This window comes from Choloepus didactylus, chromosome 5 (genome assembly GCF_015220235.1).
Source record: "Choloepus didactylus isolate mChoDid1 chromosome 5, mChoDid1.pri, whole genome shotgun sequence".
Lineage (NCBI taxonomy): Eukaryota > Metazoa > Chordata > Mammalia > Pilosa > Megalonychidae > Choloepus > Choloepus didactylus.
In genome coordinates, this window is record NC_051311.1 from 92,743,819 (window position 1) to 92,766,039 (window position 22,221).

A 22,221-nucleotide genomic window follows, 5' to 3' on the forward strand; every position below is an offset into this window, starting at 1 on the left:
GTCCTATGTTAAAATTCTAAGGGAAATTTTTAGCTTCCAAGTGCTTTCAGCTCAATTTTATAAATTTATGACCCATTTCCTTCAGTCTTAACCTTCAGACATCACAATCAGATAAACTAGGCCTGAAGACATCAGAGAAAGAGACCTCTGGGCTTGCCCTGAGTTACCTCCACTGGTTCAAATTATCCTTAGAATGTTGCAGAGGCACCAGCCTGGACCCTAAAGTTTACAACAAGCTATAGTAGAGTTTAATAGGCAGGGAAGATCTGGTCAGCAGAGCCCAACCTCAGCGCTCCTCTCTTCCAGTGACACCAGACATACAATTTCCCACATACTAGAGTTCTCATCATCAGACTCACAATGTTTAAAGTCTAGGGACCACATGAAGGAGAAAGAACAAGTTAGTTCATTATGCCAAAGGATCAAAGAGCCAAGACTTACCAGGGGGTAAGGGTAGAAACAAACTGTTAGTAGCTTCCAAAATCCTGGTCATGAGGTGAAAGACAGCAAATTCAGCAGCACTGCCAGGCCTGTGGCTGGAAAAAATACAAGGTAGCATATCACCAAGAAGCTCATGCCAAAAACCCTGTTCATTCTAAGCAGTGGCTCTAAATACCACATCTGAGGGGATTCTTGTTAATCATAGATATGGCGGCGACCATCAGTCCAATGGCGAGAGTCTAATCAGATGGTAGGCATATAAATTAAAAAGTGTATTAACCTAACTTCCTCTTCTTAGCAGTATTGAGCTCATGAGCCCTTCCCTCCTCATTCCCTATATGCCAGGGAAGGATGATGGGTGAAATAATGGGAATAACTTTAAATGTTAGGTACAAAACTAAGGATAGGTGGGATCAGAGCTGAGAACAGCTTTGAACTGCTAAGTTTCAAAGGGCTTTGCTATAATAGGCAGCCGTCAGAGTTCTTTTGGCCCTTTGTACACCATGATAAAGGAGAGGAAGAAATACTTGCGTACAAGTGGAGAACCCAGGAATGAAGATTATGTTTCCTCCAACTGGTTTCCAGTATGCGGCAAATGAGATCCAGCTGGAGGGCAAGGACAGTCTGTTAACCTCCCACCCTTGCCCTTGAGGGTCCCTGGAACCCTCCACAGCTCTAATGGGCATGTTCAGGGCAGCTGGCATTCAGGCTTTGGCCAAGACACAGAACCAGCCTTTCTGAGGTCAATTCTGAAGCACCAGAATCCAAAACGGAAAGACTGAAAATGTGCACCAGAGTCTAACAGAGCACCCTCTGTCTGGGTGGGCAGTGTTCCCAGCTGAGCTTCCCAAGCTGAGCTAACTGGCCCCACCATTCACTCTCAACCCTCATCCATCAGTGAAGGTCAAGTGCTGCTGGGTTTGCTCTAGGCCAGCCACCAGGCAGCAAAGGCCAACAGCTGACAGTCAGAAGAATGGAGACATGGAAGAGAAAGGCGGTCAAGGCTATGGGCTGTGGAGTAAGACTAGTTTCAAGTCCAGGCTCTACATTTTACTAGTTGTGTAACCCTAGGCACCTTACCTATCCTCTCCAAGTCTCAGTGCCCTCATCTGTAAAATGAGGGGGAAAGCCAGGGCATTGAGCTTTCTGAAACCACATCTATACCATTTCTGGTCTTATTGGTTCGAGGGATTGTTAATACAAACTAGTGTTAAACCTTTATGTGATTAACTGAGGCAGTGGGGAGGAGGGGTAAACAATGCTTGAGCAAAAACCCTTCCTAACACTCTGGAAGGTGAGATTTAAAGTCAACAGAAAGAAAGGTGATGAGTGGGTGTGTTAAATAGTGTTATTAGTTAAAGTACAAAGAAAGTAAACTAATATCAACATGGGGGAAGATCAGTAACACATTTTATAAGGTGAGCTCCTCAATACAGTTCTACTGCAAAGGAGAATTATTTAAGAAATTCAATTCCTGGGTTATAAATATCAGCATATGAGAATACCAACCTCTCCTTACATATTGAAGACTGTGAAACTCAAACTTTACCATAGATGCTCAAAGATCAATTTATTTAATAACAGACACTAAGGACTGCTATAAAGGCAGAAAACTTTAAACATCCAGATATTAAATCGGGGCCATCTCACATTTTACTAATCTGCCAGAGTTCAATACAGGAATATATATATTTGTATGCTAGCCCATTTTCACACTGGTCTTATCAAACTGGAAGAAATATTGGAGTATTATTTCTTTCTGTTTATTTACATAATTTTAAAAATTTGTCAAGTATATTATTTCAGGTTTCTAAGCAGGGTCGAACTCAACTCTTTATACCTTTTGGAAAAAGTCAAGACAGCCTCAAAATTTAATCTAGCCACATCGCTTCTACTTAGACATGGACTTCTATTATTATTTTGGATCACACCATTTCAACAAGCAGTCCCTAGGTAGTGAGTATTGTATTTATACAATACTGCTCTACTGTGGCAGGATTTAAACAACCAAGCTGGAATCCTACCTAATTGGGCTGTTGTAGTTAATTAAGAATTGAGGTTCAAGTCTTCTCATGTCTGCATAAATCTCAATGTACAGAAAAATTTACCTACTGTTTAATAAGAAGCTGGAAGATGCTAAGATGAGATGTGAACATTTGGCAACTGTGCTGAATTCATCACTGTCCTATGCTTTCATAAACATAGACTTATTAGTTAAATCAAGGGCAACAAACCGCCTTCCAAACCAAATTCCTTTTGTTTATTGGTTCTTATTTCCTTTTCTTCAATCTCTAGTACCAAACACACCGATTTGAAAATGAGACAACTCCAAAAACCAAACTGGAAAAAAAACACATGAATGGGTTCACTGACCCACATATTGGGAACTATATCCTGGGGAGGGGAACAGAACAAAAAGCAAAACCAACCAGTTTTGAAATGTAGTCCAGAACCATCTGTTCAATTTTATTCTTTTCTACACCTTGTAGATGTCTCAAAAGATGTTCTTTTAGCTCAGACACCATCTAAAAATAGGATATGGATTAGATAAGCCAACCCCTACTCATTAATACCTGCAACTGGCTTGAATTAGATCCATTTATTAGCATTCCTTATCAATATGACAATATTGGGTATGAAGATCCCATCACCAGAAACGCACACCCTCAAGATTCCTGTACTAAGCGTAAATCATGGGGCCCCAACATTTTCCTCAGGAGGAACTATATTATGATTCACCCAAAGCTCAGGGAACAACTGAGAGTCAAGCTCTAGGCAACTTATAAATCAAAGACTTTGGGATTTACCAAGGGATTGAAATTTACTACTTCTGAAGCATAGGGAACTAACAGGAACAACTCTAAACAATAAGTTACTATGATGACGGGGGCAGTGGTTTGGGGTGTTCGGAAGGACAGAGACAGGGTAAAAAGGAAAAGCATCAGGTACCTCCCACTTCACAGTTGGTATAGATACTCGACACAGCCCCTTGACGTGAAGGTAATGAAATATTCATTCTAGTGTCCAAGCAGGCTTGTTTCTATACCCTTTGTTTTGATAATCCTCAGCATTCCCCAACCCAAGGCTGGCATTTCCAGCCCTCCCCACCTTCTGGTTTCCTCTTTCCTTCTATTTCATCCTCTCTTTTTCCCTTTTGTCTGATACCCTGCTCATATAGTGGCCCTCCAGGCTAGAGAAATCTTTGCTCCAATAATCAGCCCATGGGACTGGTACAGTTGACATCACACAAACATGTATCTTTTGTTTTAGCAGATTCACACATAGGATGCATTGAGTAAAACCCAGCTCATGGCCTTCAGGGCTAAGGCATAGTGGTATATTATTTCAGTTAAATCACCAGCGTGTGCTAATTCATTTGACATTTAAAACTGTTTAAGAACTAATTCACACTTTTTTGTGCTTTTTAATTTGTCTACAATAAACATAAGGATGAAAATCACAATCAGCCATAATCCTAGTTGTGTTAATCCCCTTAATACTGTGAGGGCATTTTACTTTTTTCTGGTGTGTATATCCTTTTGAATGTTGTATAATCTGTTTTCATGTAATAATTTCCTTATGTCGTTAAATACTTTTACCACACAAGTTTTAATGGCTGCACAGTATTTTATTTGATGAGAGTATCATAATTGAATTATTTCTTTCTTGTATATATGGAATAATTTTTTTCTCTTATGAATAACACTTTAAAAAATCCTTGAACAGAAGTTTTTTGCCCTATCCTAATTCTAAATCCTTAGAAATGAAATTTGTTGACTCACATACTTAAGATTTGCAGAGATACCACGAAAATGCCCTCCACATTGGGTATGCTAATTTCAACTGCTCTGCATGAGACTCTCCAGTTTCCTGCGCACTGAACTTTGCTAGTATGATTTTTTAATCTTTGTCAATTTGATAGGCCAAAAAAGTGTTCTATTTGTCATTTATTTGATTATTGCAATGTTGGACATTCTTTTTCTTCTCTTCCACAACTCGGTAATTTTTTCATCATTTACTTTTGAAAATTGATTGGCCACAGCCTTTATCCATTTCCTTTCTGGTGTGTTGTTTTTCTTACCGATTTTTTACTTTATTATACACAAAATGTTAATCATTTTTCATGTGTTGTAAATGACTTTTTCAAATTTGTTGTTTGCTTTTGTTTTTCTATATGCTTTAAATTTTCATTCAGTCAAATCTATCTTTTCCTATATGTCCATGTTCAACAATTCATTTTAAATACTTTCTATTTCAATATTATTTAACTATACATTTCTTTTCAAGTTCTTTCACAGTTTAATTTTCATACTAAACTTCTTAATCTATCTGATATTTCTGTTGGTTTACAGTATAAAGTGGTGGTATTTGGAGTAGGAGAAATCTAGCTTAATTTTCTTTTCCAAATAGTTAATGACTGACCAATTGATTTATTGAAAAAAAGTCCTTCTTCCACATTGATTTTAAATACCTCATTAACCATACTTTAAAGATTCAAATTTTAACTAGAGCTCAGTGACTGACTGTTTTTGTACATAAACCATATTGTTGCTATCATTGTAGACTGATAATACATTGAGATAGCTGATAATGCCAGCACCACTTCTCTTTACTTTGTCAAGTAAATTACTTAGTCAATTGTAAGAGAAATTTCATTGGCTTTTTGGTTTTAATTTTATTAACCCTAAAAATGAAATATGTAGAAATAGAATATTGCTTTTCATTATCTTTTCTAACTGATTAATCCTAATAAAGAAGGAAACAAATATAGAATCCTCAGCTTACTAATTTGTCCCATATTATTTTCCATTTTCCCAACCGGTTATTTATTTTTTTCATTAGACAATCATAGTTCCTTCTTTTACTTTTTTTTTCTTATCTTATTGCATTGGTTAGAATTTCCAGAAGAATGTAAAATTATAGAGAAATGGCAAGGAACCTTTCTTAATTTCTTTTTTATTTTAATAGGAATGCCTCCACTTATTTTAAGAAGGATGTGGTTATTAGTGTTAGTATTGGCCTATTCTTTTGTCTTATTGAGATAATATATTCCAGGAGTAGAATTTTTTATTTTTATCAACTTTTTAGCACCTAGAGAGATGATCTTATTTTGTCCTCTTTTGGTCTAGTGATGTGATGAAATTACATTAATATATTTCCTAATATTAAGCCTTCCTGGGAAGAACCCTACTTGACCATGTGATATTTTTAATAGACTACTGGATAGTATTAAACTTACTGTATCTGTATTCATAAGTAAAATTGATCTTCTGCTTTTTTCTTTGTATCAACATTGTCAGAGTAGGTTTTGAAAGTTATGCTAGCTTTTTTTACATGATAGAGAAGCTTTCTGGATGTCATAAGTTTGAAAGAACTAACCCAAAAAATAATTTGGACTTTTTTGGAGTTAATATTTGCAATTTTTTTAAAATTATTTTATAGTTATTGTGCTTTCAGGTTTTCTGTTTCTTCTTGGCTCAGTTTGTGTAATTTCTGTTTGCTAAGAAGCTGTTTGTTTAAAGGGGATTTTCAAGGGTATTAATATAAATATACACATTTTTCTCATATTTTTAAACTTGCCACATATAAGGTAACGGATTATCCCAGTCCTAATTTTGCAGAGTACTACAAATACTTGATTAGACTTTCCAGATGTCTCTTTAATGAGCTGTTTAAAAAGTCTGTAATTACTTAGCAAGACTTTCTAGATATCTCTTTAATGAGCTTTTTAAAGGTTTGGAATTACTTAGCAATTCTCTTCAATTAATTTTTGATTTATATTTCTTTTGTCATCATTGTGGTAAGAGTTCTTGAGAAAGACTACTTTATTCTATTTTATTTTAAACCCCAAATCCAGATGTCAGAGAGACATGTTTTAAACACTGTTTTAAACATGAGTTCCTTATTTTAAACACCCTCCTCGACTCTGTATATTTCCTTATCAGATTTGTAATTATATCTTTGTTTCAGGTGATTGATTAAAGTCTCTCTCCCCCATTAGACTACAAGTCCCAAAATGGCGGAAATCATATATATGTTGCTTACTACTGAACACAGAGGGCCTACCACAGTGACCAACACAGATATTTGTTGAAAGAATGAATGAAAATAAGATTAAAATGAGAAGCATAATCTAGCCCTTTCCCCTTTTCTTGGGGCCCAACGTTTGCCAGCACCTAAAGAACCCACCAGCCACTTACAAGTCCCATGAGCAGCCTCTGGTTGCTATCTTCCTCCTGGAAGAGGGGCGTTAATCTCGGCTCTGAAATAAAAAACACCATAGTGGAGCAGGGTGGTTTTAGGAAAAGGGCTAAAAGGAAGAGGAATCTGTCTGGCTTTCCCTTCTCTGAGTCACTGGGAAAATGTAACTCTTCCCTTATAGGGTTCAAGTTTTTCAGTAGATAACCCTGGCCTAGTCCTACAAGCTGAACTTACCACTCAGGTGATATGCAGAGGGCCCTGTGAAACTAAGAGATAAAGGCCAGGACCAAAAGAAAATAAGGAACACGCTCTCCAGTACCAAAAGGGTCTGGCTTCAGTTTTCTCTTCAACAATCAAATTCACCACTAAGAACCTCTGCTTCACTTAGAGATAGAGACTTGAACACTCCCTTAACCCTAAGGAGGCAGTAAATGCAGGGTTGGGGCCTGGCTGGAGGATCACCTGCTCCCTTCTACTTTCTTTCCCATGAAGTTCAGTGACTTTGGGAGTTACTGAGCTGAGAGAACCAGCCAATTACTGTGGTCAACAGTGCTACATGGCATAAGTTATTAGACTAAGAAGGTGCTAGATCAAGGTGGAAAAGTGATATGTAAGGTTCAACCCATTGGCGTTTTCTCTGCCATGATTTACACTGCATTAGGAAGGCTGGAGGGGAGGGAAACACAGGTCTCATCCTAAAATCTGCCCTGACATCCTCTAATGGCACCTTCTTTCTTTGCTGCTTTTTTTTTCCTAGAACATCTGAGGCACTGTGCTGAACATGAGGGGAAGAAGCCCCTGGGCAGTGGTCTGACGACACTTTCTGGGAGGGCATGTATGCCTTTTGACCCCTCGAGATAAATCCCACCTCAATCCTACACAACCCTGAGGGTTAAGATGAAGCAATTCAAACCCTGTGCCCAGCATCCCTGAATTTTACACAGAATGTTTCATTTTAGACAGTGACAGCTTTCTTTAGGGGTAACTAGTATAAGCAAAGCACATGAAAGGAAGGGGGAAAAGCTGCTTAAAGTGTATTAAGAGAGAATGACCAGCAGCAGGATGCAAACAGGCCTCAAGTACAGAGGCAGGAGTAGCTCTATAAGTGGAGACAGGAGGGGTGGACCCAACAAAAACCTCAACCAGGCCAGCAACATTTCCCATATTGCAGACCCCCACCAATGCAAGGAGGGTGACCCAAATCCCACACACTCATGGCCCTGAACGGGGGGCAGACTCATGTGCACTGCGCCTGTGGGGCGCCAGGGGCAGAACCCTGGCTTTGGGCCTGGCCTGGAAGCACGGGCAACCAACCAATGGAGGCTGCTTCCCCGGAGCCGTTCAGGGAGCCCAGACTCCCTCGGTCCATGCAGGAAGGTGAGCTCCCCATCACGGTTCCTGTGTGCCTGTGTGCACAGCTGTGGAAATGTGCAGCATGCATCATGTAAAATAATTTCCATCATGATCACTTGACAATATGTAAAACATTCAAGCCCACAACACAGAGGTGGGATATAAAAACAACAGCTTTTTAATGAAGACTGATCTTTAGCATGAAGACACTGAGTTCCATTGACAACAACCACAAAAAGGCTTGTGCCTGAATACGCTCAGCATCCCTTACCCCCAGGCTCACCGTGGAAGGGCTTGGCTCATCTGTCACCTGCTCTAGGAAGCCTCTTCCGACCTCCCTCCCCCAACCATCCCCACTCTGGACCTAGGCCCTCTCTCTCTCTCTATCTCTCTCTCTCTCACGTACACACACACACACACCCCACCCCGCACCCTGGGTCTATATACTCTATATAATAACTGGCACTTTGTTGTGAAATTGTGTGTTAGCATTTCTTCCTACACACTAATAAAGCAGGTGTGATACAGCACTCTGCAAGGTGCTACAGACGTTGCCCCATTGGCTCACATTTTCTCCTCACTCTAGCCCAGAGGAGGACAATATGCAAAATGAATAAATGACTTACCCATGAGCACAAAGTAAACATGTGGCAGAGCTGGGACTTAAGTCCAGTTCCGTCCAACTCCCAAGCCCAAGCTCTTCCCCAAAACCACACTGTTTACCCGGAGCCTCTTCACCTCTGTGACCTTAGGACCTCGCCTGATGCCTGCCCAAGTTTGACCAGAAGGAAAGGAACATACAAGTCAAACAGGCTTGAATGGTCAGGCAGCTGGAGAGAAATCCCCAATCCACGGGAACTGCCAAAGTGCACTCTGTGGGTACAGAGGGCACGTTCTACAAGCAGAAACGACAAAAGCCAGAGGACCACCTCCCAGGGACTCCTCCAGCAAAAGCACACTCAGTGGCTGTCCCTGAAGTCCTGGTTCCAAGACAGACATGGAAAGAGCTGCGTGACGACTTTAACAGGAAGAAAGTAAAGGGTGCAACCTTTACTGCAGCACAGGGGGTGGTTTTCTCCTCAACCCACACTGGTAAGAAGAAGAACAGTGCTAAAATCAAAACACTGAAATTCAGAAGGCTTTATTGCAGGTCTTCTCTTACCCAAATTCCTTGCTTCTAGGTTAGAAATCACCCTACAAAGAAATTATCCAATGTTATTCATACAGGAAGCATTGTTTAAAAAAAAAAAAAAAGCCCAAGGCCACAACATCATCAAAGATATCCTCTTTTAAACACCTCTAAAACCACTGAAGAAACTGTTTGAAGGCTGCTGAAAACCTCAAAAACTTGAATCAACTTGGCAAAAGCCACATCAGGCAATTATAAAATCTCAAAACTCTTCAGTGCAAACAACAGCAATAATTTAGAACAATTGTAGCTCTCAGTTGTTGGAAATAATGGGAACAGAAAAATAGAACAGAGGCTGGAATGGGGCCTGTATTTTAGCCCTCTGAGATGACTCATCTACCCAGAAACGTGCTTTCAAAATAAGAGCAAGCTCGCCAGCCCACTAACATTTTCTTAAACTAACCTACTGCATCCCCTCAAAGTATTCAATTAATAAGAGCTTTCTTTACTACTTATACATTGTAAATCATCCCTTCTAGGGTGGAAGCTTAAGGTTTAACATATGAACTTCTCCCCCTACCTGTGAAACTGGCCCCCACACAAACACATTACAGTCCCTCAAGATTATAGATGCCAACCCCAGAACAGGGCCAGGGTGGCCACACCCATTAAGCTGACAGCATCATTTTGTGGAAGATACACAACAAATGTAATTTGTCTTTTACAAAGTAGTTGTAAAAGATAACATCTTACAGATACAAAAACTTTTCATTTTACTTACTTTATTGCATTATCAAAATGTAAAAGATAACATCTTACAGATACAAAAACTTTTCATTTTACTTACTTTATTGCATTACCAAAAATATTCCTCACATATGCAGCGGACCTTCGTTTTCCTGATTTCTAGGAATAAGATGTCAGAGTTGAGAAAGTTGATGGTTTTGTGGGTGACATTTTTCACAGCAAGGACATAATGCAATATATTTAAGAGCTATTAAAAGACGAAATACTTCCAAGTAAAAAGAATACCAAGATTTTTTTTTAATTTTAAAACTTTTTATTCTGACACAATTATAGATACACAGAAGATAGTACAGAGAGGTTCCTTCTACACCTCATCCCAGTCTACCCCTATGGTTACATCTCACATAACCATACTACAGTATCAAACTCAGGAAATTGACTTTGGTATAATGTATGTGTATATTTCTGTCACTTTATATCCTATGTAGATTCCCGTAATTACTACCATTATCAAAATACAGAACTATTCCATCATCTTATGCTATCCTTTATCCCTTCTTCCTCCACTATTCCTAGCCCTTGGCAACCAGAAATCTGGAAACACCTTTATTTTTTAAAAAATCAATTTTTAATTATACAAGTAATGCAGAAACTCATTTGAGACCTGGAGATAATCCTACCTCTACTATGAACATGCTGTGTATCCCTTAACCTCTCTGCTCTTCCATTTCCTCCTCAGGAGAATAGAGATCCTAGAAGCACCTCTCTCTGCCTATTGTGAGATCAGCGGTGGTAATGCAAAATCAGCTGATAAGTAGGAAGCATGCTGCAAATGTAAACCATTTTAGATTTAAGAGGGTCACTTGGATCTGATACACTTTTCTTTTGCTTCTTGGTTTGTTGTAAACCAGATTCACTCTATGGAACCCAAATTAATTCATGCCTACCTCTTCCGAGATGAGGTTGTGCCACTCTCTCCTGACCATGCTGCTGTTGTAGTTTAAGTGTGGCTTGGTGTACTTAACATATTCTAGGTTGGAGTTCAGTTTTCCCCAGTAGCCCTTAAAGCTGTGCACCTGTACAGACAAAACATCAGTGATCTTAAGAAACCAGCCTGGTGGTCCAAACTACCTAGCAAGGGTCACACCATCCTTGTGGAGAACTGGGTCTACCTCAAGAAGGATGGCCCTCTAGTCCCAATAGGAAGTCTAAAATAGGGAGATCAAAGCATCTTGCCTTCCCACTTTGTTTTCTACTTCCCTTCTACAACAGAGAGAACCACTGCCCACTTCCCAAACCCAGTATCACCCCCCCTGGGTTAAGGCTAAGCCAGGAAGGCTATATTAAACACATCAAGTTATTTATTTCCAAAGACTGATTTTTCTGAGTTAGGTTGTGTTAGCAGCACCAGAAGCAGTCAGAAAAAGTTCATAAAATTTGGGGCAGATGGAGTAGGATTACTTTCCCACTAAGCTTATTTACTTTCGAGAATAGTTTCCAAAACCTAGGAATCAAAAAGGTGAAATGAACTAGTTTCACATTCAATTGTCAAGTACTCCAAAACAGAAGGTAGATGGTGCTCTATGTAGGTCTTTGAATTATTGATATTAGTTGTACTATACTGAAGCAACAATATATCTGTTATACTTATTTAAAAATAATAAAATGCAGTGTTAATGCATTTTTAATGTTGAAGAATATAACTGACACAAATTGTTTTTTCTAATCAATGAAGACAGACTTATGATATACACTCTCTTGCCAAAATATGTGTAATTATAAAAGATTTGGCTGGGGCCTGGGGTGCAATGCATGCCCATGAAGCAAAGTGTGCTAATGCCTCCTGTGATGACAGACTTGGCTGCATTGCAAGGAAAAAAGAGAACTTGAATAAAATATCCCTTGATCAAGAAAAACACATATATTAAATAATAGTGCTGAAGTCACATACAGTGCTTGATATTTTGTACAGTAAATACTTGATAAAAGTGGCTCCTTCCACTCCTCTCCTCTCTTTGAATAGATATTTTATAGTAATTTAATATCACATTATCCAAAACCAAAATTCCTATTGAAAGGAAACAGTCTCAATTTATTCTAAATAGATTTTGGAGTTTCAGTAAGTGAGTTACATAATATTACAACTTGCTGTTTTAGAAGCCTGACACACCTATCCATCTACCGTCCTCTTCCCAAAGGCAGAAAAATCTGTTTCCAAGAAACTGTCATTTCTAGGGGAGATAGGGACCCTGGAGTCAGTTCTCACTCCCTACTTGACCTGACTCATCTTTTCTTTCGCTTTCCATTTGTTTATATTAAATGTATCTTTATCCACCGCTTGGCCCTCCTTGTACTGAAAAGAAAAACCATAATTAAAACAAATCCTGCAGACATTTGGCAGTACTGGGTCTCTGACAGGAATTCTCTACAGTTTTCTTGCTATCCTACATCTGGGCGCAGACATGCTAGTGCCAAAATCCAGAGAACTGACTGGTGTTGCGGTGACATCTAGTGGTCAGTTAAGATATTAGCTCCGCCTGCCGGGCCATGGGGGTCTCACCGCATGGTCAGCCAGACCTTGCCAGGACAAGACAGGGGAGAGGAGGGCAGCACATGTCCTTCGCTACCTGCCATCCAGTCTCTCCGCTCAGGCCAGTGCCATCCGGCTGCCAGAAGACCTCACAATGGCTCCTCAGAAAAGACCTTCCCAAAATACCTTCTTCTCCTTGCTCCCCCTCAAAAAAATCCCTTTCCTCATAATCCTTTCTCAGCTGAGATCAAACAGATAAAACAGAGGTCCCGACAGGTCCATGGAGGCATCTGGGCATTTTTCTGGGTAGAAGGTCTACAGCTTCCACCAGATTTTCAAAGGAACCCATGCCCCTCCCCCGAAATTCAAAACCAATGAGTCAGAAGGAAAAGGATCTGAATTTAAACACAAACAAAACAAAGCAAAAAACCTTCATATTTAAGTAAGAAAGATTGTTAGCCAAATGTCCCAGAAATATTTTTATATGAACTTCTAGGTCTTTCCTGGTCCCTGGGCTGGATGTCATAATATAAATATTAAGAGTGTCCAGAGAAAAACAATTTGTGGCATCTGTCACTACTTTATATTTACTAGACAAGGGAAGTAAATTTTTAAGATCATCGTAAACTGGGAGGTCTATTTGGAAGACTGGGGACTAGATGGACCCAAAGGATGAAACAGGATTTGAGTAAGTGAAGGATAAAGGAGAGGATGTTCCAAGCGGGGATCTTATGGGTGAGCAAAAACTGAGAGACCAGTTACAGAACATGTATTCTGGGTTTAGGTCAGAGATCAGGGAAAAAAAAAAAAACAAAAAACCTGACAGCACAGATATCTGCCTGTAGATTGTAATTCCCAACCTTGGCTTCTCATTAGAACCAACTGAGGAGCATTTTAAAAACTGAGGTTGGGGTCTTATTCTCTAGAGGTGTAATTAGTCTGGGGTATGACCTGAACCCTGTGATTTTTAAAAGTACCCAGGTGATCCTAATGTTCAGCCAGGGCTAAGAACACTGCTCGAGCTTGCCTGAATCCAGGTCTCCTTCCCACCCTCAAATACATTACTCAGTCTACACTTCTGGTTTAAAAGCTGATAAAGAACCAGCTCCTTTTAAAGACTTGTGACTGTGTTGTTATATAGGAGATAAGGTTAAAGAAGTGGTTAGGGCCAATAGGGGAAGGAACTCAATGCCAAGTTAATACCAGTATGTTAATTAACCCAAAGAATAAAAGCAGCTCCAAGGTAAAATTGCAGATGTTGTATCTAATATGGGAAAGGGGGTGGGGTGGCAGTAAATCTGCACTATCATATGCTAACAGCCAAAGGCACACAATTTCACCACTTATACCCATGGCTGACGCTGGCAGCACAGAAAGCTACTCCTCTGAATCAGTCAACTAGCAGCTGTGGAACCCAGAACTTATCAGGGAACAACCACCACAATGCAAAGTGGAAGCCCTGATAGCACAAGAAACATACTGCCAGTTACTTAGAAAGAGCTCTTAATGCTTAAAAATAATGTACAAGTAATGCTTTACAAGAAAAATATTCATGGCTTTAGCTACTTCTGGGAGATTCTGGTGTTAGAAGAAATCAGATCCTGAAGAAATGACCCAGGAACATTTTTCTGCACTAAGGGGAGTTTTAAATTTTGATTTTGAAAGAAGGAAAATTATTCCAAGTCTGTTCTTCAGAAATAATCTCATTTTGTCTCCTGTATGACATGGAACAATTACCAAAAGCAGTTCATTACAAACATTAATTATCAAAAGAACCAAAGCATTACATCAAAGGACTGTTTCCCATTTAAGATTTGGACTGCCAGATGATCTATTGAAAAAAAAAAAGGCACTGTGGCACTCTCTCATCTGCAAACTGCTGCCAGGAAAAAACACCTGCCTTTCATTTCTGAAAGGTCTGCTGGCTTTGGTCCTACTTCTGATGATTAACCAGCTTCTTCTTACAGGGGAAGAAGCCAACTTGGAGGAAACCCTTTACTCTGTGTGCCAAGGCTGACCTAGTAGGGCTAAAGCATCAATCCAATTTGGCTCTTCAGTGGATCCCATCTTAGGATCAGCTTTTACTTGCAGCCCAAAGAAACACAGAAATCCACCATCTCCAGCACACACTAAAACAGAAAATGCCTATGTGTACATAAAGCTAGCAAGGCACTGTATTAAGCCAAGATGGTCCTGGAAGGGACATCCATTGTACACAGGACCAATGCCCGGGAACACTTGAGTCTGCCTGTAAAGGGGACTGCAGGCTGCAAGAGCAACCTCCTGTTTATAAATGGACTGTCTTGTCTTCCCCTACATTTCACACACGCACACACACACGGACACGCACACACACACACACACCCCTCTTCTTTGCTCAGCTAGGTAGTTCTATTAGCCATTTTTAATGGGCTGGATTTTTAAAAATGAAATCACTAAATTTGACTCTAAACTATTTCATCTCACAATCAGCATATACCCCGAGAAAGCCAATGCTAAGATATTTCCCTGCTCTGAACCTTAAGAATTAAACATTATGTCTTCAACCAAAACTATGAATAGGAGCAGCACAGCCTAGGGGTTTGGAGAACAGGAACAAAAACAACAACCCTTGACTCTGTGTCTGTTGTGCAATTTTATCCTCTGGGAAGTAGACCAAAGTTACCCTCATCTCTACAGATATGGCAGGAATAAATTTGCCAGCCTGATGCTCGGTTTCTAAGAAGTAGTGTTGCTTTGCAGCATCATAAAATTACATTTAAAATATAAATTGAACTCACTGTAACTTGCTGTCTTGGAAAACATATGCATAAACTGAACTCTGGTATCACTTCCAGTGATGCTCCATCTTTGTCAAAGCAATAATTATAATTTTAAAACTTCTAACCTATTACATGGTTCACTTTTTAAAAGAAGCATAGAACAAACAAGTCTCTGAATCAGCAGAACAGCACAGGAATCACCTAACCCTTTCCCAACTGCTCAGGGGCACGAAGCCCCAATAGACACAAAACCATATTCACTTCTAAATGGCCATAATGGGAAGGGGATTTAAGTCTTTCCAGCCTTCCCAGTCTTGTGGGCAGATAATTAATGATCTCCAAACAAGTGATTAAATACACTAAAGATGTCTGACTTAAAAAATACTTTGGGGAACTTTGGGTATCTGTGTGACACCTGAAACTCAGAGCTAGAGCTCAGCAGATATGAATGCCAGTATTAGCACATACACAAACTGTTAAAAAAAAAAAAAAGCTGAAAAACTGTTCAGCCTTCAATTAGAGGTATGAGTGAAGCAGATTTGGTTAAGACTAGGGCAAACTGGGCCAAAGGGTAAAGGATGATACTGATTGTGTTTTAAAACTTCAACTTTCATGTGAAACCAAGAGAAGAGATGTTTAGCTCGTGCAGGATCTATATTTCCTAAACAATTTAACTCGTACAGTTTGTTCAAATACCACAATTACATGGAACTCTGAATAGGAAGTGAGACCTTGTAGGTTTGTACAGATGAGTGTGAAATAACGATACATCCTAAAGTAACTTGGGCAGAGAATAAAAATATTTATGCAGGGCCCTCCCGAGCAGCCAGGAGAAAATGTGAAAGTATTGGACTTCCTCACCTGGATTGTTGCTGATGTTCTCACAAACATTGAGGACTGACAGGTTGGTGTGCCAAGCCCCCTATCTTGGTGCTTGCCTTATGAAGCTCATTACTGCAAAGGAGAGGGTAAACCTGCTTATAATTGTGCCTAAGAGTCTCCCCCTGAGTATCTCTTTGTTGCTCAGATGTGGCCCTCTCCCTCTCTAGCTAAGCCAACTCAGCAGGTGAACTCACTGCCCTCCCCTCTACATAGGATCTGACTCCCAGGGGTGTAAATCTCCCTGGCAATGCAGGCTATGACTCCCAGGGATGAATCTGGACCTGACATTGTGAGATTGAGAACATCTTCTTGACTAAAAGGGGCATGCGAAATGAAATGAAATAAAGTTTCACTGGCTGAGAGATTCCAAATGGAATCTAGAGGTCACTCTGGTGGACGTTCTTACATGCTATTTAGATAACCCTTTTTAGGATTTAATGTACTGGAATAGCTAGAAGTAAATACCTTAACCTATCAAACTGCAACCCAGAAGCCTTGACTCTTGAAGACGATTATATAACAATGTGGCTTACAAGGGGAGACAGTGGGATTGTGAAAGCCTTATGGATCACACTCCCTTTATCCAGTGTATGGATGGATGAGTAGAAAAATGGGGACAAAAACTGAATGAAAAATAGGGTGGGGGGATGCTTTGGGTGTTCTTTTTTACTTTTATTTTTTATTCTTATTTTACTTTTTCTGGTATAAGGAAAATGTTCAAAAAATAGATTGGGGGAATGAATGCACAACTATATGATGGTACTGTGAACAGTTGACTGTACACCACAGATGACTATATGATATGTGAATATATCTCAATAAAACTGAACTCAAAAAAATACTTTGGTAAAAACAGCCTATTTCCCTGTTCATGGCATGCTCTTTCAATTTTTATCTTTATATTCAAGTAATTTATTGTCTTTACTGTTTGTTTTCCTAATCCTTACGTGCTTTCTGTGGTTGGATAGTTTTTAAATCATGGGCAATTTTTAACTTTTTATAAAAGCTGGCACTTTTCCTAGGGCAACCCATGTCTTTACAAAATGACGGAAACACTCTTAGGAAGGTCAGTCTTGGTGACATTCCTATTAAATCAAGAACCTGGTTTCAATGTACTCCTGTTTAATTTTTAAAATGCTTTGGGAAATCATTTTATAAAGTGAGGAAGTCCTTTGTCTTTCAGGTAACAATCGTCTAATTTAACTTGTTTATTCAGTCTAACATTTTCATATATTAAACACGTGTATCATTTGCAGAGTGAGGAGGAGGAAACCGCATTTCTAGTTTCATTTTGCCCATCCCAGACCTGACTCCTTATCAAGGAGTCAAGGTGAATGGGAAGGAAATGTAGTCAGAACAAACAAGGGTCCCACTGGCCTATAAGGAACAAGCCTGGCAGCAAGCACACCTTCTAAACGTAACTTGTAAGTCAGGTTATGGGTGTCGAGGGACAACTGCTATCAGGGAAGCATGGCAAGAACAGCTACATCACGGATGGGGAGAGAGGAGCAGAGGGTGGGATGTGCATTTCAACTAGATCCTCACCAAATAATTGAGCTGGGACTTGCGGTAGAAGAAGTAGGTCAGAGGCAGACAGGCAGCTTATAGTGAGCAGTATTATGGAAGCAGGAAACAAGTGAGAGATCCTAGGGCCAGGTGTCCTGTGAGGCAGAAGATCCTGATCAGTCTCCTGTGCTGAGTGGTTGTAGTGGAGGTTGGGTAACGCTGTCTAAACAAACGCAGCACATCCTCTTCTGGGGACAAGGCCAAGCCCAGCAGTACAACTCCTGCCTTCCCTGATGGCTCCTATCTACGTGTCTACCATCCACATGGAGGGCTGTGACGAGATCTACAGCTCTTCAGACTTATGCAGTTAACACCTTCCCTTAGCACAGGGATCCGTGTGGAGTCACCAAAGAGCTCCCAGGCATACTCAGGACAATTCACGAGAAATAATTGTCTGCAGGGCCAAATGCTAAAGATACTTAAGGGCCAGAAGAAAAAAGAGGAGTGAAGGAATGTTAAAGGAGATAACAGTGGAGGACATAAACACAAGTCACTTTCTCCCCACAAAACAAAACAAACAGGGGGCAAGATGGCAGAGTGGTGAGGTGCAGAATTTCGTCTGTCCCCTAGAGCATCTGGCAATTACCTAAGAACTATATGAAACAGCGTTTTCGGGGTCTCCAGTAACCAGTCACACATCGGATGCAAGTTTGGAATTGGAGGAAAACCTGAGATCGAAGCCAACATTGTAAGTTCCCTGGACCAGGGGTCTGGCGCCCCTCCCCACCCAGACCTCACAGACTGTCTTGCTGCCGGCTCCCTGAAAGGGGGGAAAAAAAAACCATAAAATAGCAATCTGCTGAGGGCAAGAAGGGGGGCTCAACCCAGCCTCAAATGCAGAATTAATTAACAAATTAATTAACTAATTTTGGGAGCTGGGGTACTAAAGAAGGGCTGGGCTCCGAGAAGTGGTGGCATGTAAAAGCGGGCACCCATTCCCAGACTCCAAAAAAGCCATTTTTTTTCCCCTACATTTTGTCCCTTCTGGCTTCTCACTGATCCCTTACCTTTTGTATTTCAATAGCCCCCAGCAGGGGTGGAACTGAAGCTATTGGAGAGTAATTATCCGACAATAGCCCAAAGCATATCTTTAAATGCTCTATTCTGACACTGACAAAACTTCCAGGCTGGGGAAAGACTTTTAAAAGGGACTCTTTTTTTTTCTTTTTTCTTTTTCTTGTTTTTCTTTTCTATTTTTTTTTCAATCTAAAAGTGATATATGTGGTTATTTTCTATCAGAAAGCCCAGGTTGAGGGACTAGGCTGGGCTTGGGGGGAGACAGAGTACCCACAGCGTCTTTGAGTTCCGTATTCACTACTGAAGGTCTCCACCCCCGTCTTTAATTGGCAACTCAGGCTAACCAAGGAATCTACCTGGAGGGGCCCCAAAAAGAAGAGGGGAGAAGGGAATAGTGCCCCTGAGAGACAACTGGAGTTCTGAGGATTGGGAGAGTGGAGGGAGGTCCAGCTCAACTGGCAGTCCTCCTTTTGGGAACTCAGACCCCAGGGGCTGGAATTCAGATTCCGGCTTCAGTCAGCCATGCCCCTGACAGGATCAGAGTCACCAGGAGAACTAAAGGCTCTATACCTCCTTACACTGGTCGGGGAGCTGCGGGCTGGCAAGCGCCACCTGCTGGACAGGAGAGGAAAAGCAACAATTCTAAAGGCCTCATAGGAGGGTCTCATTCTCAGGAAAACTCCATACCCTCCCAATGAGACCTGGGCCTCACTAGACTGGGAAAATCTGACTAGGGTCGACCATATGTGAGGAGACCCACTCACAAAAAGGTTACATAGAGGCAGAGCAAGAAACAGACAAAACAAGAGGGGAAAAATTCTGATCAACTAAATAGAACCTAAGTTAGAGGTCTAGAATAAGTTGAACTGAATAACAGAGGCCAGAGAACAAAGCCAACCAACAAGAAAACCACTAAGTAAAAGACAGAAAACAAGCTCCAAAATAAACTAATCAAGAAAATCAGATGCCTAGACAACTTAAGATAACAAGCCATACCAGGAAACACGAAAATATGGACCAGCCAAAGGAACAAACTGATAGCTCAGCTGAGATACAGGAGTTGAGGCAACTAATGCTAAATAAATTCGATGAAATGAAGGAAGATATAACAAAAGAGCTGAAGAATATAAAGAAGACACTGGATGACCATAAAGAAGAATTCATAAATTTAAAAAAACAAATGGCAGAACTCATGGGAATGAAGGCCACAATGGAGGAGATGAAAAACACAATGGAGAGACAAAACAGTAGATTTGAACAGGCAGAAGAAAGGATCAGTGAACTGGAAGACAGGTCATTCGAATTCATACCCACAAAAGAACAGATGGTGAAAAAAATGGAAAAATATGAGCAGGGTCTTAGGGAACTGAGTGACAACATGAAATGCACAAATATACATGCTATGGGTATCCCAGAAGGAGAAGAGAGGGGAGAAGGAGCAGAAAGAGTAACAGAAGACATATTCACCAAAAATTTCCCAACTCTTATAAAAGACAGAAAATTAGAGATTCAAGAAGTACAACATACCCCAAATACAACAGATCCCAACAAATCCACTCCAAGACACTTACTGGCCAGATTGTCCAATGTCAAAGACAAAGAGAGGATTCTGAAAGCAGCAAGAGAAAAGCAATCCATCACATACAAGGGAAGGTCAATAAGACTATGTACAGATTTCTCCACAGAAACCATGGAGGCAAGAAGACAGTGGCATGATATATTTAAGATACTGAAAAAGAAAAACTGCCAACCAAGAATTCTATATCCAGCAAAACTTTCCTTCAAAAATGAGGGAGAGATTAAAACATTTTCAGACAAACAGACACTGAGAGAGTTTGTGAATAAGAGACCAGCACTACAAGAAATGCTAAAGGGAGTGCTACAGGCTGATAGGAAAAGACAGGAAAGAGAAAGTTGGAGAAGAGTGCAGAAATGAAGATTATCAGGAAAGGTAAAAGGAGAGAGACGAAAAAATAAGATATGACATATAAATTCCAAAAAACAAAATGGTAGTAGAAAGTACTGCCCTTACAGTAATAACACTAAACGTAAATGGATTAAACTCTCCAATAAAAAGACAAAGACTGGCAGAATGGATTAAAAAACAGGACCCATCTATATGCTGTCTACAAGAAACTCACTTTAGACACAAGGACAAAAATAGACTGAAAGTGAAAGGTTGGAAAAAGATATTTCATGCAAACAACAACCAGAAAAAAGGGGGAGTAGCTATATTAATATCAGACAAGTTAGACTTCAAAAGTGAAACAATTAAAAGAGACAAAGAAGGACACTACATATTAATAAAAGGGTCAATTCATCAAGAAAACATAACAATCATAAATATTTATGCACCAAGCTAGAATGCCCCAAAATTCATGAGGCAAACACTGCGATCACTGAAAGGAGAAATAGATATCTCTACAATAATAGTTGGAGACTTCAATACACCACTCTCATCAATGGATAGAACATCTAGACAGAGGATCACTAAAGAAACAGAGATGTTGAATTGTATGATAAATGAACTAGACTTGACAGACATTTATAGAACACTACATCCAACAACAGCAGGATACACTTTTTTCTCAAGTGCTCATGGAACATTCTCTAGGATAGACCACATGTTGGGTCACAAAGCAAGTCTCAACAAATTTAAAAATATTGATATTATACAAAACACTTTCTCAGACCACAATGGAATGAAGTTGGAAATAAATAAAAGGCAGAAGGTCATAAAATTCACAAACACATGGAGGCTAAACAACACCCTCTTAGAAAACCAGTGGGTAAAGGAAGAAATTACAAGAGAAATTAGTAAATACCTCGAGGCAAATGACAATGAAAACACAACTTATCAAAACTTATGGGATGCAGCAAAGGCAGTGCTGAGAGAGAAATTTATTGCCCTAAATGCCTATATTAAAAGAGAAGAGAGAGCAAAAATTGAAGAGTTAACTGTTCACCTGGAGGAATTAGAGAAAGAACAGCAAACTAACCCCAAAGCAAACAGAAGGGAAGAATAACAAAGATTAGAGCAGAAATAAATGCAATTGAGAACAGGAAAACAATAGAGAGAATCAACAAAACCAGAAGTTGGTTCTTTGAGAAAATCAATAAAATCGACGGACCGCTGGCTAGGCTAACAAAAAAAAAGAGAGAGTAGATGCAAATAAACGCAATCAGAAATGGGAAAGGAAATGTAACTACTGACCCTGCAGAAATTAAGGAGATAATGAGAAGATACTATGAGCAACTATATGCTAATAAACTAGACAACTTAGATGAAATGGACAACTTCCTAGAAAAGCATAAACAACAAACATTAACTCAAGAAGAAATAGATGACCTCAATAAACCAATCACAAGTAAAGAGATTGAGTCAGTCATCAAAAAGCTCCCAAAAAGGAAAAGCCCAGGACCAGACAGTTTCACAAGTGAATTCTACCAAGCATTCAAGAACGAATTAGTACCAATCCTGCTCAAACTCTTCAAAAAAATTGAGAAGAGGGAAAGCTACCTAACTCTTTCTATGAAGCCAACATCACTCTAATACCAAAACCAGATAAAGATACTACAAAAAAAGAAAATTA

The 22,221-nt window shown here is 39.9% G+C and overlaps 1 protein-coding gene across 4 annotated transcripts in view; it reads right to left on the minus strand.

Moving 5' to 3' along the window:
• The window catches only part of LOC119534302 (gamma-secretase activating protein), a 120,564-nt gene that overhangs the window by 8,530 nt on the left and 89,813 nt on the right, over positions 1-22,221 (minus strand). For 3 of the 4 annotated variants that reach the window (XM_037836494.1, XM_037836492.1, XM_037836495.1), the window contains exons 20-26: positions 10,819-10,947; positions 9,972-10,030; positions 9,158-9,189; positions 6,642-6,703; positions 2,871-2,966; positions 977-1,047; positions 442-536 (exon numbers count right to left, since the gene is read on the minus strand). In XM_037836494.1, the coding sequence (XP_037692422.1) occupies positions 442-536; positions 977-1,047; positions 2,871-2,966; positions 6,642-6,703; positions 9,158-9,189; positions 9,972-10,030; positions 10,819-10,947 (544 nt within the window). The remainder of the gene's footprint in view (positions 1-441; positions 537-976; positions 1,048-2,870; positions 2,967-6,641; positions 6,704-9,157; positions 9,190-9,971; positions 10,031-10,818; positions 10,948-22,221) is intronic. The other variant, XM_037836493.1, reaches the window with a different exon arrangement.